At 34.9% G+C, this 16,528-nt stretch overlaps 1 protein-coding gene across 2 annotated transcripts; it reads right to left on the bottom strand.

The window, feature by feature from the left end:
• Positions 1-274: 274 nt before the first annotated feature.
• Positions 275-6,063, bottom strand: LOC142620316 (FRIGIDA-like protein 3). Of its 2 annotated transcripts, none has more exons than XM_075793705.1 (4): positions 5,844-6,063; positions 3,065-4,137; positions 2,048-2,220; positions 275-910 (listed from the first exon to the last, which is right to left on the bottom strand). In XM_075793705.1, the coding sequence occupies exons 2-4, from the start codon at positions 4,107-4,109 to the stop codon at positions 494-496; spliced, it is 1,635 nt and encodes a 544-aa protein (XP_075649820.1). In that variant the 5' UTR covers positions 4,110-4,137; positions 5,844-6,063; the 3' UTR covers positions 275-493. The 2 variants fall into 2 exon arrangements, with proteins under 2 accessions (XP_075649820.1, XP_075649821.1); XM_075793706.1 differs by having other exon boundaries at positions 3,065-4,119; positions 5,844-6,001.
• Between the last annotated feature and the right edge of the window lie 10,465 nt (positions 6,064-16,528).

Raw genomic sequence — 16,528 nt, 5'->3', positions numbered from 1 at the left:
ATGAGATGAGGTGTAAGAGTATTATAATATATGAAAGAATATACTTTTCCTAAGGATTCTGACAAAGTATGATACAGAATGCTGTCCACACTTTATTATCAATAACTCTAGCCCCCGTGCATATGGGGCATAGTGTCTGCCCCCACATTATCTGTATAGTTTAATCTCTATAATTTCTCAGCTCGTAATCGTATGGCAGTTCTCAAAGGAATGGATAACAAAGTGAAAGACGATAAGGTAAATAATCAAATACGAAATGGGACACAATAATAAATATTTACAAAATGAAAACATTGTGCATATATTAGAGAACTGAAATATCTTGTACAACTAAAAAACGAAATCAACAAGACAATTTTTTTAAAAGTTTTTTTAGGGTCTTTTTTTTTTAAATACTAAATTCATTCATACAGTACAACATACAAAGAGCTGCAGGGTTAAGACTAACAGTTAAAACGATAGGATCATAGTCACTTTTTGCCATTTTTGCTAACTAGTGAAGATATGGGGCTTGGTACTGGTAGCCTTTTCCAAAGTAGTTGCCATGACTAGGAGATAGGGTGTAAGTAGCAGAACCCATTAGGGGAGGGCAATGGTTGTCAGCAGGTCCAGGGTAAACATAGGGTCTATCATACACGTACTGAGGATACCTATCAGCGACTCGGGGGTAGAAAGTCTTGTCAGTAGCAACGTTAGTGACACGAGGCCCATATCCTACACTGTTAGCACAGGGTCTCTTTGGTTGAGGCTTTGCAGCTTCAGTTGCCCTCTTCTTATCTGCCTTAGCCTTTTCTAACTGGAGGACGCGTTTTTGGAGTGGGTCCACCGAATATTGCTCCTCAAGTTTATGCTCTTCAATGCACCTGAGCACAACCTTTAGGGCACTCAGCTCTCTGTCGTTAACCTCATTCTGAAACAAGAGCAAATTTGTTAGGCATTTAAAAACGCAACCATACAGGAAAACTCAGAGATTGGCAAACCCTATTGCACATCAGCAACAACCCACATTTTAATGAGATTGTCCATCATAATGATAATGTGGATTGTGGATCCCTAAGGGAAAAAAAAATGCAACAAACACGCACAGACAGACACTAAGAGAGCACTGTTCAGGCATCTAATCAAACAGCCAAATGTTGAACCATGGACAAACGGTAAATCAGTTTGAGAAACACTTGGCAGCCCAGGGGAAAGAAATCCTGGTAACAGCTCAAGCATTACCCAGACAGAATGTGGTGCCTAACCAAAGAAGTTGCTGACACAGAGAGCAATATAGTTTACTCTCAATTTTGAAAAGTCATGGCTAACCAAAGAAGTTGCTGACACAGAAAGAAACAAATTTTACCCCAGTGCTGGAACTGAAGCCCTCATTTCCATTGGCAATTTTAAGAGTGATGCTAAGCCAGTTTACCCTCAATTAATGAAGTGAAATCAAGTTGTGAAAACATTCAAACATAAAATAACTAAACTTGTCACACAGATTTTAAAACCCATTCAAGGAGTTGGTCACTAATTCACCACCAAATCAGCCAGATAGAGCCTGAAATAAAAAATGCTATTGAAGTTAAAAGGCAGCACAATCAGATTAAATAGGTGGTGATGGGGATCCAAAACATGTAGGGTGCTTGTCTTTGAGTAGTAAGGAAGCCAGAATAAGATTTGATGTTTGAGAACACATCTAGCAATCAACTGATCCAACCACTTGAATCACATGAAAGTATTGTAAAGCCAATCCAACCAGCAAGACCAGTCTCGTTCAGATAGCACCTCAAACATGCTTAAATGTGCTAGTGCATCAGTGTGTCTATCATAAATCTTAAACAAGTTTATACCATACAACTATTTCTACCCAATTATAATATAATCCAAAAGTCAGCTATACATCTTTTATTCAGTTGCAACTCACAAGCTCAATAATATACCTAATAACCGTTCTGCAGGAGCTAGCACCAGAATCCATATCAGTGAGTCAGCTCACCAGTTAGAATTATCAAAACGGAAGTTTCAAAATAAATTTGTTTAATATAGTGTAGAGTGATGAAAATACCTGGGCTGTAGGAGATGTGTTTCCAGATTTTACAGGTGAAGATGCTTTTCTAGCCTCCTTTAAGTAAGATTTCAGTAAAGGCACAGGAGAGAACTGCTCAGTCAGTTCAAATGCAAAAGCCAAGTTAACAGCATCAATTTGCCTTCCACTAATTACCAAAACCTCAATTACACCTATAGAACCCAGGAAAAACACAATTAACAAAAAATAAATAAAATTGATACAGAATTGGTTGACAAAGTTAAAGCAATTGACCTTATCAACCTATATTTTGGTTCATCCAACGTGTCAGAGCCTAACTACATTGGCCAAGCAAAAGCCAGGAAATTGGAAGTTGTATCATGGAAGAATGAGCATATTAATGATACAACTTCCAATTAGTTCAAATTAAAAAAAGAAAATAGCATTCAGAACATGATGCTATTTAAGGCATGGTGGTCGTCCCCAAAAAATAATCACTTATATGGACATTTAGACCGTATAAGATGATAAGACATCAATGAAGGAAAATGCCAAAGGTTCTAAGTCCTAGACCTTAAATAACTAGTTACTTTATTGTTTTTTTTTTTTTTGTATCAGAACAATGTTTGAGAAACAACAGAGTACAGATCGGTACATGGAAACACACACACAAAAAGCATAGGCTAATAAAAACATAAGGAAACCAAAAGATTTTTAGTTCTTTGGGCAGTTAAGGAGACTAGATTTAAGGTCAGTAAATTTCATTTAATAAAGTCATATTTGTCAGGCTTAAGAAAAGGGTTTCATCCAGAATGAAAATTTGCATAAAAAGAAAGACTTGGCACTTTCCCTGACAACACAAAGGAAAGACGCTGTACGCAAAAGGAGAGTTTTTTTTTTTTTTTTGTGTGTGTGTTTACTACAGACTCACAGGTGAGATATAGATCTCAGCATATTTAAATAAAGTCAAAAATCTGCTAGGCGTCATAGAACAACTTTTCATCCAAGGATAAGTGAATGAGACATTTCATCCAAGGATAAGTAAATGAGACAAACCTGGCATTTTTGCAGCCAATCCAAGGGAACGACACAGGTCAGCTGTTTGGCGACGTCGTGAAACCATTGGTATTAGCCTAGACAATTCTTCCTCATTAAAATCAGAGGCAACACCAAATGTAGCCAAAAGTTGCAAAAATGCATGAGCCTCTAATGAGTTCCCATTGCTAGCATCCATGTCAAGAACATCCAACTTAGGTTTCCATTCTTCAACAATTGCCTTTGCCTGCTTCTTAATATCTTCTGAAATGAAATCAGGAACAGAAACTAGATCTGGGCTTGTTAGCAGAACACTTAGACATTCCATCAACATGATACATGTCCGACGGAGACCCAATAAGTTAGAATCCTTCTTTCCATCCAGATTGGGCACTTCCAAGTGATAAAACCCTTCCAAAGAGTCCAAAACCAAAAGAGCAGGGTTAGCAGCAGCCTTTAGTGCTAGTGGGATTTCCTCCCTTATGGCAGCAAGATTCTTACGGTTGTCCGATATGAAGGTGTGAAGCCCTTTTGAGTCCATATCTTCACAAAGTGTAACCAGCTGAGGATATAACTTCACCTCTGCCTCTCCACTTTCAGAAGAAACTTTTATGTCTTCTAAGTTACTTTCAGCGGCCATGGCATCTGGTGGTTTCTCTTCCATGCTAGGTGCCCCACCTTGGCCCACATCAGTGACAACAGCAGACTCCTCAGATGATACTTTCCGTTGCTTCTCTCGGGCATTCGCAATGGCGAATATAGCAGCATCTCGCTTCTCTTGAAGCCTCTCCAGTGAAGCTTGTTCCTTGGCCACAACTGCTGCTTCCTTCTTCTCCAACAATTCTCGGGCTTCAAGTGTTTTGCTCTCGTACTCCTTTTCCTGGTCTTCTAACTCATGAAAACGCCTTTTCAGGGATTTCTCAAGCCCATGGAAATGTTCTTCAAGTTCTTTCCATTTCAGGTTAAGGGTTATGGCCCGGTGACTTTCAAGTTCAGCAAATGCTTTCTGGAGCTGTTGTATCTTTGTGGTTGTAGAGTCAATAAGTGTAGCAACCGAATCTTCCATGGCAGTGGATCTGGAAGTAAGCAGTTAACTAAAAATAAAGTGAGACAAAGGAAAAGTGTCAAACTACATTCAATCGAATAGATGCAGAAAACATAAAGCAAAGAAAATCCCCTATCAGAAAGTCTGAGCCAAAGAAGTTACTAGCATCCAGGTTAAATTGACCAAATAGCTACATAAATGGACATAGATGACTATCGGTAACTTGAAAATTATAAGAAGATCAAAATTAAAAGACAAATACTATAAGTCAGCATGTATTTAAAGTAGAGCAGCCTTTTGGATGTAAAAAGTTCAGGAGCCTTCCGGGCCTGGATAGATGGCCAACTGTCAATCTGATCTCATACGAGATCAGTGCAGTTACATGCTAATAGTTGCAAAAGTACAGCAACAGAATGTATAGAGCCTAAGATTAAATTAAGCATAAAGGATATAATTGTCTGATCAATTATTACTAAGATTGATGAGAGGGCCATACTACCTCTATACATTCATTTATAAACATGAATGGGGTCTGTGGGGCACTCAAGGGTGTACATAGGCCAGACGAAATATTTGCATGGTTGAAGTAATTGGGAAATCTCTTGTACACATGAATTACTCAAACAGACCTGATTTATTGACTAAAAGGATGAAGGAAGATAATAGTGAAATTTGGTAGATCAAAACCTTGGAAAAGAAATGAAGCTTTAAAAAGATGCACCATGGCCAGCTGGCCAATAAGCTATACCAAACAAAGGCTAAGCAACATCTAAATTCAAGGCCCACCTCAGACCAATCACACAATAATTTCATCTGAATGGGGCACGAAGCTTCTTGTGGATGGTAAAAAATAGAGAGTCAATTCATTCCATAAAATTTTTAACAGATTGCTAACCCCCCACAAAAAACTGCTAACAGACTTGAACAAGGGCACATCAAGTTGTATATCTAGTTAAACCACTACACTAGAGCTCACTAACCATGTAGATATCAAGTGCTAGATCTCCCAAAATAGCTAGAAACTCGTTTGATGGATGGTTATTAACTATCAAGTACTTGGTAACACATGAGGCTAACCCTAAGTAAAAAAAAAAAAACATGGAGATCAGAATATTAATTTAGGAAAGCAATTTCATACGCTTACCCCAACAAAAAGATCACATGAAAAAGGACACTTGCTCCTCCCCCCCCCCCCCCCCCCAACAAACCCCTCTTTCCAAGCTCAAACCCGCGACAGTGGAGGGCACACCAAGGCCTAACCTGTGAGCAAGACCATCATATTCTCCCAAAATTCTTCTTTCTCAAAAAATGGAAAGAAATGTAGGTGAAAAATGGTGGTGGGTGTAGCAGTAACCTAAAAAGATGAAGAGAGAGAAAGTGAATCTAAGTAGTAGCAAGCACAATTGCTGATCTTGGGTTCTCTTCTCTTCTCTTCTCTACTAGTATTAAGGAATTATACATATAAAGTGACAAACAATTTACATAATTCAATGAACTCATCCAATCACACAAAAAACACACTCAAAAACTAATAATTGAAGTAACAAAAAAAAAAAAAAAAAACAGAAGCTGAATTGCAAAAGCTTAGAAACCCTTTACAAATTAGCTTAAGCCTGAACCCGATCCACACTAAAATCCATAGAAAAGAGAAAAAAGACAAAAACTTAGAAGAAACCCTAATACAGAAACGGATCCATGAAATGAAAGATGAAGTTTGGTAAGGTGATGACGTGGAGGGAAAAGGTATAGTTATACCTGTGAGAGTGAGAGTGAGAGAGTCAGATCATGGAGGATGAAGATTGAAGAAACACACGGTGGTGGTGGTGCTCCGCCGCCGTCGAAGATTCTAAGGATAATTTGAGCAGATGGCCCCAAACTATAAACTGACGGCAGCTACGAAAACCGAAAGGGTTTCAAACTACTGTCTTTGGCCCTTTTATATAAAAAGTAACACCCACACCACACCACACCACCTATCTACATCTACTACTAACTACTGTACTAAAATACTACTACTTTAGTAACAACTAAACAAACACACACACGTCACTTATCCAACTTAATAATACGTATCCTATTATTCCGCTGCTACCCAATCCGGTTGGATTTTATTCTTACTCACACAATTGTCCCTTTGCATACTGTTTTTTTTTTTTTTTATTGTTACTCACATATTGTTACAACTTACAAGGTTCTTAACATTTTAAATTTATTTTTTCTTAACTAATAGTTGTATTGGAAGCGATACTGATATCAAACCTTAGAACATTCGTACTGACTCTTATAAAAAATTTTGTTTATTTTAATTTAAGTTTTTTTTTTTTTTTTTCATATGCATACTTTTCAAAATCTATTTTACATTCTATTAAAAAATTTTTTTTTTTTTTTTTCACACACAACAGCTATTATCTATTATTTTTATTCATCCTCGATATATGTAAAATAATAATAAGAAACTAAATACAAAATTAATAATGTCAATGTAAATGTAATTGATTTACTTTATAAGTGTAGCAAACTTGTAAATTTACACAATTATACTCACTTATGTGAATTATTTTTAACAAAAAATATTAAATTTTACACATTTTTCTATTATGTTAAATATATTATTAGCAACGTGATGTGTTATACCATATTGTAAATGCTAGAGTGGATGCAAAAAGAGAAGTATAGAATAGGAACACCAAAAACATGAGGATTACGTGATTCAGTCTTGTTGGCTTATTTTCACAAAGAAATCTCATAAGGGCTACATCTTTATTATATAAAAGTGTAGTACAAAACATGTGTTACAATGAATCTTAACATGAGTATATATAGGCGACTAAACCCTAGACTACTAGTATAAGTAGGATTGAGTTTGGACCTATTACATTGGGCTAATATGTCCAATATATCTCTAACATATTATATGCTGCTGATACAAATATTCTTACCTCCCTAATCTCACTATCTACTTTTGCACAATTGATAGGGAAGTTTTTAAAGTTGTATAAAAAAATAAAATAAAAAAACCTGAAAGCTTCAAGATATACACTAAAATATGTAAACATATAATGGTGTACTTCATACAATATTAATTATTAAGCCTCTTTCTGGTAAGCTAAATAAAAGAAAACGCAATCTTAAAAAAAAAAATCAAATAAATTCTTAAGTTACAATTTATACATACATGGAATTAAAGTTGTGTTTGTTTCAACAGAAAATATTTCCTACAAAATTAAAATATATTTAAGTGTTTAGTTACGTTCCTACTATCCTGGTATGGATTGGTGCAATACCAACTCTATATGTGAAGCAACGGCTGCCTAAGGCCCCAAGTAGAAAAAAAAGACCCCCAAATTTTAACTAATAGGATTCTTTTAAAATATTATAATAGTGATAATTAAATCCAAATATTAGCCAATAAATAAAATAATATTTTTTTATCAAATAAAAAAAATGTTACATCCACAATATTTTTTACAACACTTTCAGAATAAATCTTAATTGGTAGGTTGTTACAGAGTATTATTGATGACAAAAAATTAATGTCAGTAACGAGTTCAAATTAGAACCAGTAACAAATTAACACCTAGGATTTGTTATGAAAATATTATAAATGTAGCACTTTAAAAAAAACTGCAATACAAAAAAAATTTACAACATTTTTCACAAGTTGAATTGACAAAATTTTACTAGTTTTTATTTAAGTCCATCACTAACATCATTTTTTTACTTACCACTATCAATCTTCCATATCAACAGGTTTGAAAAGTTTTGTCAAATTTTTTTTCTATTGACTTTCAAAAAAAATCTACATTGTTTATGTTAATTAGTAGTAATTTTGCATTTAAAACACGATAATAGAATTTAAGTAATATTTAATTTTTTTTAAATCATATTTAAATATATAAGGCCCTAATTTCAATTTTCGCCTTAGGTCCCTAAATACATTAAGCCGCCCCTGGATTGGTGTGGATTTAGGGATCTCAGTTTTATTGGTTACCAATTTACTTGGTGCAACAACTGTTTTGATAGTCCTTTGATTTTGGGAACAATTGGATAAGGGTGTTGCCACTATTGATTTGATTGGATTTTAAAGTTTCTAAGTCATGATAATGATAGTTCACATTTGAGATTTTTGTTCTTCGCTTCTATCATCAAAACCGCACTTTCCATTTTGAGGCAATGTGGATTAAGGATGAGAATTGTGACAAGGTTGTGAAGTTAGCTTGGGGTGGACAATTTTATGGTTTTCTTGTGTAACAGCTTATTATGAAAGTTCAATAGTGTGGTGAGCTTTTGAAGGAATGGAACCATATTTCTTTTGGTAATATTAGACAAACCTTGGCACAAAAACGCAAATTGCTACCACCACAAGGATGTGGTTTGGTGGTAGAAGTACTCATATCACTTCACATGATACTTATGGCCCATTTGGATTGAAGGAAAGAGAGGGAGAGTAGAATAGAGTAGAGTACATTTAGTTCAAAATTAGGCTATATTAAGCTAACTCCACTCTACTCTCCTCCATTCCCCCTTCTTCTCTCTTCAATCCAAAGAGGCTATTAGTATGGGAGTTAAGTGATTCAAGCAGTGACACTTCAACAAGCACAACAATTGCTCTATCAAGGCCTAAATAATATTCGTAATATATATTAACCTTACTGTCACATGAAGTGGAGTTAACGAGTCTACACCAAAAAATTTCATTTTTATTATTAAAGAGGGGGGGGGGGGGAAGCTCGCTATTTGACAAGCCATAGTATTCAACTATTCAGGTGGTGCAAAAATTACGTCAAGATTAATACAAACATCCCGTGTACTACTACTGTTTAGTTACTAAAATACCAACAACAACACACGCAGTCTCATGCACACTACAATGATACTAAGCTTATCCAAGTTAAAATACTTATCCCATAAATCCGATGCTCCCTAATCCGGTTGGATTTTATATTGTTATTAAAGTAATTGCTCTTTGCAGTTTGCAAGCCGTTTTTAAAGGGTTTTTTTTTAATTATTTATTTTAAATTTCATAGTTAAAGTAGGAGGGGTTTGTTTTCATCTCCCATTGAAAAGATTAAGAAGTTTCAAATAGAGGGTCTTGACTTTTTAAAATTAGGATTTTTTATTTTAAAGCAATAGATGTGTATTGGAAGTGATATCAAGACCAAATCTTACCTCCCCCAATCTCAATATCTACATTTTTTTATACAAAGAATCTCAATATATATATATATATATATATATATATATATATATATAAAATAGATAATAAATTTGTATATTATATGAAACTAAAAAAAAAAACTTAAAAATATACACAAGCTTGATTTGATGGAGGCGTTGAGTCATTGATCAAACTCAAGCTATCTTTGCCAAGAACCTTGTAGCTTAATTGTTAGCACTTCTTGGTGTGTTCATGATATTTAGAGTTCAAAACCCCTCTTTGTAGACTATTGTAACTATTTGTTTGATTATCATAAAGTGTTCATAATGAAATATATAAACATATAATGACATACTTAATGCAATTATTACACATTTTTCAGTGACATTAGGACCTTAGATTAAGTTAATAGCCCTTAATACCCAATAAGTGTATATTGAGCTCATTTAAATGTTATGTCTTTAATTGAGGTGCATATGTGATTGTTTAACATATATGTTGTAAAAACAAATAAGTACAAGACAATGATTAAATTTGCCAACCTTACCGAAACAGTGTTGGTTGTGCTGCATATATATAATACGTGTTTGAGTTACAAATTACAAGAGGATAAAGTTACAGATAGAAGGAATTTGAAATACAAAAGAAGTCTATCTTTGACAGCTGTTTTTATCACTAGCTTGATTGTTATCTACACAACTCTTTTGAATTTTGGAATTCAAAGACTCCTCTTTATCACAACTAGCTTGGATTCGTATTTTGGATTTGTTGTTGATCTTATCCTTAACACGCCCCCTCAAGCTCAACTGTATAGGGACAACATTGAGCTTGGAATGGAGCAAATGCAAACCTAGAGGAAGATAAGGGCTTGGTGAAGATTTCTGGCAATTGATCTTTACTAGAGAGGAATCGAATGGTAACAGATTTGGCAGTAACCATATCCCAAAAAAAAAAATGAAAATCAATTTCTATATGCTTCGTGCAAGCATGGAAAATAGGAATAGAGGAAAGATAAGTGGCCCCAATGTTGTCACACCACAAAACAAGATAGGTAGAAACAGTGGCACCAAGTTTAGGCAAAAGTGAGCATAACAACTTGACTTCTGCTATAGCATTGGCAAGGGCCTTGTACTTAACCTCTGTTCTAGATCGAGCCATAGTGGCTTGCATTTTAGAACCCCAAGAAATTAGATCAGCACAAAAAAAAAAAAAAAAAAAAAAAGAATGCAAAAACCACCTATAGAGCGATGATCATCACATCAGCTAGCCTAATCCGCATCCGAGAAAGCTTGAAGAGAATGAGTGCAAGAGTGATATATTTGAAGACCAAAACAAATGGTTTGTTTCAGATAACGAAGAAGGCGCTTGACAGATTGCCAATGTTTAGTTTTGGGGCTGTGCGTAAATTGAGCAAGCTTGTTGACTGTAAAAGATATATAAGGACGCGTAAGAGCTAAGTATTGCAAGGCTCCAACAGTGCTTCTGCACAAGGTGACATCCTGAATGGGATCACCCTCAAAGGCAAAAAGATTTATGGATGTGGCCATGGGAGAGCTAACAGGTTTAGCTTCTAACATATTAGTTCAGTGGAGAAGATCAACAATATAGCGCTTCTAAGAAAGTAAAATACCAGAGGTGTTTTTTATAACCTCAACACTAAGAAAGAAATTTAAATCACCCAATTCCTTAATAGCAAAGTCAATCTTCAAAAATTGAATAAGCGCAGAAATTGCTGAAGGACTAGAACCAATGATTATAATGTCATCCATATAAATGAGAAAGAAAATAGTCACCCTCTGATGGTAATAAATAAGGATGAGTCAAACTTAGAACTTTTGAACCCAAAGGCTAGTAAATGACTAGTGAGCCGTGAAAACCAAGCCCGTGATGCCCGTTTTAACCCATAAAGAGCTTTGGTCAATTTACAAACGTGATGTGGATTTTGAGGGTGGGTGAATCCTAGTGGTTGGGACATATATACATCCTCAAATAAATGGCCATGGAGAAAGGCATTTTGAATATCAATTTGTTGCATAATCCAACCAAGAGATATAGCAATGGAGAGAACAATACGTACTGTAGTGGGTTTAACAACATGACTGAAAGTCTTGCCAAAATCAACTCCAGGTTGTTAATGAAAACCTTTCGTGACAAGGTGAGTTTTGTATCTCTCAATTGAACCGTTGGCATGACACTTGTTTCGGAAAACTCATTTACAACCAATAACATTGCGAGTAACCCGAGAAGGAACAAGAGTCCATGTTTGATTTTTGAGCAAAGCATCGAATTCTAGATTCATAGCTTCACGCCACGTGGGATCTTTAACAAAGGAACTATAGTAAGTGGGTTCAGAGGAGTAAATACCATCAGAAAGAAGAACATGAAGGATTGGATAAAGGATAGTACCATCAGTGAAGGTTTTTGGTTTGGTGATGTTGTTTTTGGATCGTGGCCATGCGGTGAGTTGGTAGAGTAGGCGCATCTAGATGTGAGGGCTGAGAAGTTTGTATATGAGAAGAAGAAGCGAGAATAGATGTAGAGGAGTGAACGAGTGCAGGCTGGGTTGTGGGCTGTAGGGATAGTTGAGAGTCAAGTGATGTATCAAGTGGAGGAGTAAGCCTAGTAGAGGAAAGGTCCATTGTGCGTGGCCCAAGAGAGAGGCAGTGACTATACCGCTTGGTTTTGTGTTCCTGGACTAGAGAAGCAGACTAAAGAGTGTTGCTCAGCAATGGTGGCAAAAGGAAAAACTGACTCCTTAAAGAGAACATCCAGAGAAACATAAAGACTGCCAGTAGAAACATGTAAACATTTTTATCCTCTATGATGTAAATTGTGGCCAAGAAAAACGCATTTGATAGAACGAGGCTGAAGTTTATAAGCATTATAGGGTCGCAAATTTGGCCAATAAGCATAACCAAAAACTCTAGGTTGATGTGCTGGAGTAGTATGGCAACCACCACAGCCACCTCTTGAGGAATTTCCTCGATTAGCAAAATTTGCTGCAGTAAGAGTGAGATCCATAGCAGGTTGATTTTGTTCTAGACGCACTTCATGGGCTAGTAAGTGCCCATACAAGTCCTTAAGGGAGAGAGGATCAATGCAAGTGGTCATAGAGGTAACAAAAGAGTTGTAGTCAGACCCAAGTCCAACCAAAAGGAAAGATACAAGCTCAAAATCATTCCATGGTTGGTCTATTGCAACAAGAGTGTCAGCTAGATTAGTAAACTGGTGAAAATAATTTGCAATTGAAGAATTACCTTTCTTTAGTGTGGCGGGTTGATAATGGATCTCCATTGTTCGAGCTTGAGATTGCAAGGTGAACATACATTCTAATGATTGCCAAACATCACGAGAAGTAAAGCATTTTACCACATGGGTGAGAATCTTCTCAGAGAGAGAGAGAGAGGAGATAATAGCATTAAGAATCATCTGGTCCTATAGATGCTAGTGTTGATACTCCGGATTCTGTAGAATTTGAGTAGCACCATTTGCTACAACAGTGATGGTTTGTGGTAGAGGAGGTGTAATTCCATCCAAGTAGCTATAAAGTTGTTGCCCTTTCAAATAGGGAACAATTTGAGCTTTCCATAATAGGTAGTTGTCACGGGTTAGCTTGATGGTAATCAAGTAATGAAGGGTAATGAAAGGAGTGGTAGTGGCAGTGCTGGTGTTGGCAATAGAGTCTGAAGAAGATGATGAAGCCATTAAAAAAAGACGTATGTCACTTATGGCTCTAATACCATGCAAAAACAAATAAGTGCAAGATAATGATTGAATTTTCCAGCCTTGCCGAAACAGTGTTGGCTGTGCTGCATATATATAATATGTGTTTGAGTTACAAATTACAAGAGGATAAAGTTACAGATAGAAAAAGTTTAAAATACAAAAGAAATCTATCTTGAAATACAAAAGAAGTCTATCTTTGACAGCTGTTCTTATCACTCGCTTGATCATTATCTGCACAACTCTTTTGAATTTTAAAATTCAAAGACTCCTTATCACAACTAGCTTGGATTCGTATTCTGGATTTGTTGCTGATCTTATCCTTGACATATATTTATATATATTTATGTGTGTGGGGGTAACTTAGTAAAATATCTTTTATATATATATATATATATATATATATATATATATATATATATATATATTTGTTATGCTTGATATATATTGTAATAGTTATAATTGTAAATGGAAATTATACAAATACATGTAGACCACCCAAATTAGTGAGAGTTTACTTTGGATACATTAACCCTAAGGCAGTAACCCTTTAGTCGGCCCAAGCTTGCAAAATTCTAACTCAATTCCATTTCATTTTCTCGTCTACTCATTCTGTCTATCACAAGACCAAAGAAAGCTCTCAGCTTATTTCATTTTCCTTTTTGTACATTTAACTTGTGTCCAGCTGCTACTTGACAATTCTTTGATCTGGGCTAAGGCTGGAATTTCAGATGAGTTGGGCCTAGTTTTTTCTATGGATAAGCCTGATATGCTGAATGGGCTTACCCTATTGCAAGCCAGTCTTTGCACAAATGACTAATCCAAAAGTTTAAATAGCAAGTTATATATCTTAAGTGCTAGCTCAAGACAGAATCAGAACTGCACACATCATTCATACTTACAAGAGAAAAAGATGCTCTTTAGAATAAACTTCGGCCAAAAAGTTTTTTGTTCCAAATTCCAACTCCCATAGTTTTATTGCATCAAAGACGCACAAACTGTAAAGCTTATGATTTATGAAACATGTTTCTAGAATGAATTTGATGAAATGCTATATTTTAAGAAATTTTATATTATGTTTTATGCAAGTTTCATGAAACTATATTGGTATTAAATGCTCATGTCATGCATCACTTAGATGCAAGTGGAACTCATATAACTTAACAAATGGCCTATGAAGCACGAATACGGTTATGGCCGCATGGGTATGGGCACCTGTGGGGATACATGTTACAGGCATACGTACAATACATCGACACGTCAATTTTTGAAAGGTAGGGCATGGGTACAGCATCGATACGTGTGCGTGTGTGTATAAATTATTAAATATATTTCTATTTATTTTTTCTATATATTGTTAAGCATTTATTTTTAATATAATGTTAAACATATATCAATTTAAGAGTAATAGTAAATAATATAGTTATCACTGTGCACCTTTAGTGCGATGGTCACTCCACAAGTATAAATGCTTGTGGGGTGTGGGGTGTGGGGGGCAAGGACTAGGGTTCAAGTTTCTAGGAGAGAGCTTCACATACATATACACTTAGATTAAGCTAAAATAGAAATTCTATCTTGTATAAAAAAAAAGTAAATAATATAGTAAATTCATAACTATTAAATAATGTTTAAAAATTAGAATACAAGATTGAAGCTAAAAAGAAATAAAAGATAAGCATTCAAAAGTGAGCCAAAGAGAGATATCGAGCAATAAAGAGATAGAAAGAGAGAAGGAGAGGGATCAAGCAGCAAAGAACTTATCATTGACCTTTGCCCTTGCCATCTTGGCCTAACTACTAAGAACCACTTTTTGGAATAAGAAATGTTCATAATTTTACGAGAACAAGGGACTTGATATTTTTTGTAAAACTTGACATCATTATATTACAATTGTATAATACGAATGCCTACACATTCACATTTTATTTTTGGATCAAATACAAGTGTTTAATTTATACAGGGGTATCATTGTATCTTTATTATTATACAATAGGAATGCCTACTTGATATGACACCATTGCTCTCACTTAACAATAGGATTCATCTCAATTCTCAATAGAATTCACATGAATCAAAATTATCATCATTTATTTTGTGAGTCCCAAAAAGTATTTCTCAAATCAATATATATATATATATATATATATATATATATATATATATATATATATATATATATAACAAGAATATATATAATTACATCATATATACCGTAAACATTATATCGTAAACAAGAATATATATAATCACATCAAGGTGGCACGCACAATGTTTTTAATCAACTACATCGAAAATCTCGTAAACGGTGTATATCGTCTCAAGATAATGATATGGTTCACGCCTTAACAACCCAGCCACACTTTGCTGATTATCCTTACAAGCCTATATCGCTTGTAGGATAGGAAGCTCTCTATAGTACTTTTCTTTATCCAGAAAATAGTGTATAAAAAATATAGTGACATTGTTGGGTTCTAAGACTTTAGGTTGAAATGTATTAGAATTTCATTTTGTAATGTTGGCAAATCATGATCAAAACGTTTAGTCTTATTTTTAGACTTGCTCAAAGTATGTTTATGTGTAAAGTTGGAATTGAGTGTACTGCAGGATTTATTATGTAAATCTGCCTGGTTCGATCGATCGAAAATTAGACTTGATTGATCGAAGTTCGTGCAGATTGTTTTTCTGCAGAATTTTTCCAACTCAGCCCAAGCCCGTTTAACGTATAGGGTTTTATGTTTTGCCCTAGGTATAAAAGGGAAAACTCTAGCCACGTTTTTATGGTTGTTGCAGTTGTTGTTTATGTTGTGTATGTGAATCTCATGTGACATCTAGATGTGTTTACCTTCACATATACTTAGAATTATCAAGAATTAAGATTATATCAAGAACTAAGATTATATCAAGAACTAAGATTATATCAAGAACTTGATGATCATTCAGTTGTTTATTAAGAGCTTAAAGATACACAAGCGGGAGTGCTTGTACTTGTTGTAAATCTAAGAAAGAAGTAGTTTGTGGACTTGGAACTGTCACGTGGTCGTGGTAGTAAGTTTCATACTCGAGATAGCGATAGGATGTTAGTGGTTTAAGTCGCTATTGTATAAACTTTAATTCTTTCATAGTGAATTCGTTTTACCTTGAGGATAGATAAGTTAAATCCTCCCAAGGTTTTTTACCTGTTTGGTTTTCCTGGATTATCATATCTTTGTGTTATTTATTTTTTGCATTGTTTCAATGATATGATTTATATATGTTAACTTATATCTGTATAATTTACCTAAGTTAATCACTTGGCTAAATAACTAGGTTAATCTTGTTATATTTAAGGGGTCTAAAACGAACAGACATGTTTATAAAAGCTGAAAGTTGATTGTCGTGTAAAAGGCTTAGAGATCAAATAATTCATCTCCCATCTAGCTCATTGTTTACACCAGGTATATAAAGACTCACGGACAACCTTTTCATTTGACAGACTTTATTACATGAGCTGTGTAAAAACACCTGGCTAAGTATGAAAGAAATTTTGTTACTAACGGTTTGAGTATATTTATGCTCATTG

Source organism: Castanea sativa, chromosome 12 (genome assembly GCF_040712315.1).
Source record: "Castanea sativa cultivar Marrone di Chiusa Pesio chromosome 12, ASM4071231v1".
Classification (NCBI taxonomy): domain Eukaryota; kingdom Viridiplantae; phylum Streptophyta; class Magnoliopsida; order Fagales; family Fagaceae; genus Castanea; species Castanea sativa.
The sequence above is the reverse complement of the archived record's forward strand: the minus strand, read 5'-3'. Positions and strand labels throughout refer to the sequence as shown.

Coding starts and splice junctions, on each gene's coding strand:
- LOC142620316 (XM_075793705.1), bottom strand. CDS start 4,109: ATGGAAGATTCGGTTGCTACACTTATTGACTCTACAACCACAAAGATA. Junction 2,221..3,064: donor ATTGGCTGCAAAAATGCCAG/GTTTGTCTCATT, acceptor TGGGTTCTATAG/GTGTAATTGAGGTTTTGGTA. Junction 911..2,047: donor ACACATCTCCTACAGCCCAG/GTATTTTCATCA, acceptor CTCTTGTTTCAG/AATGAGGTTAACGACAGAGA.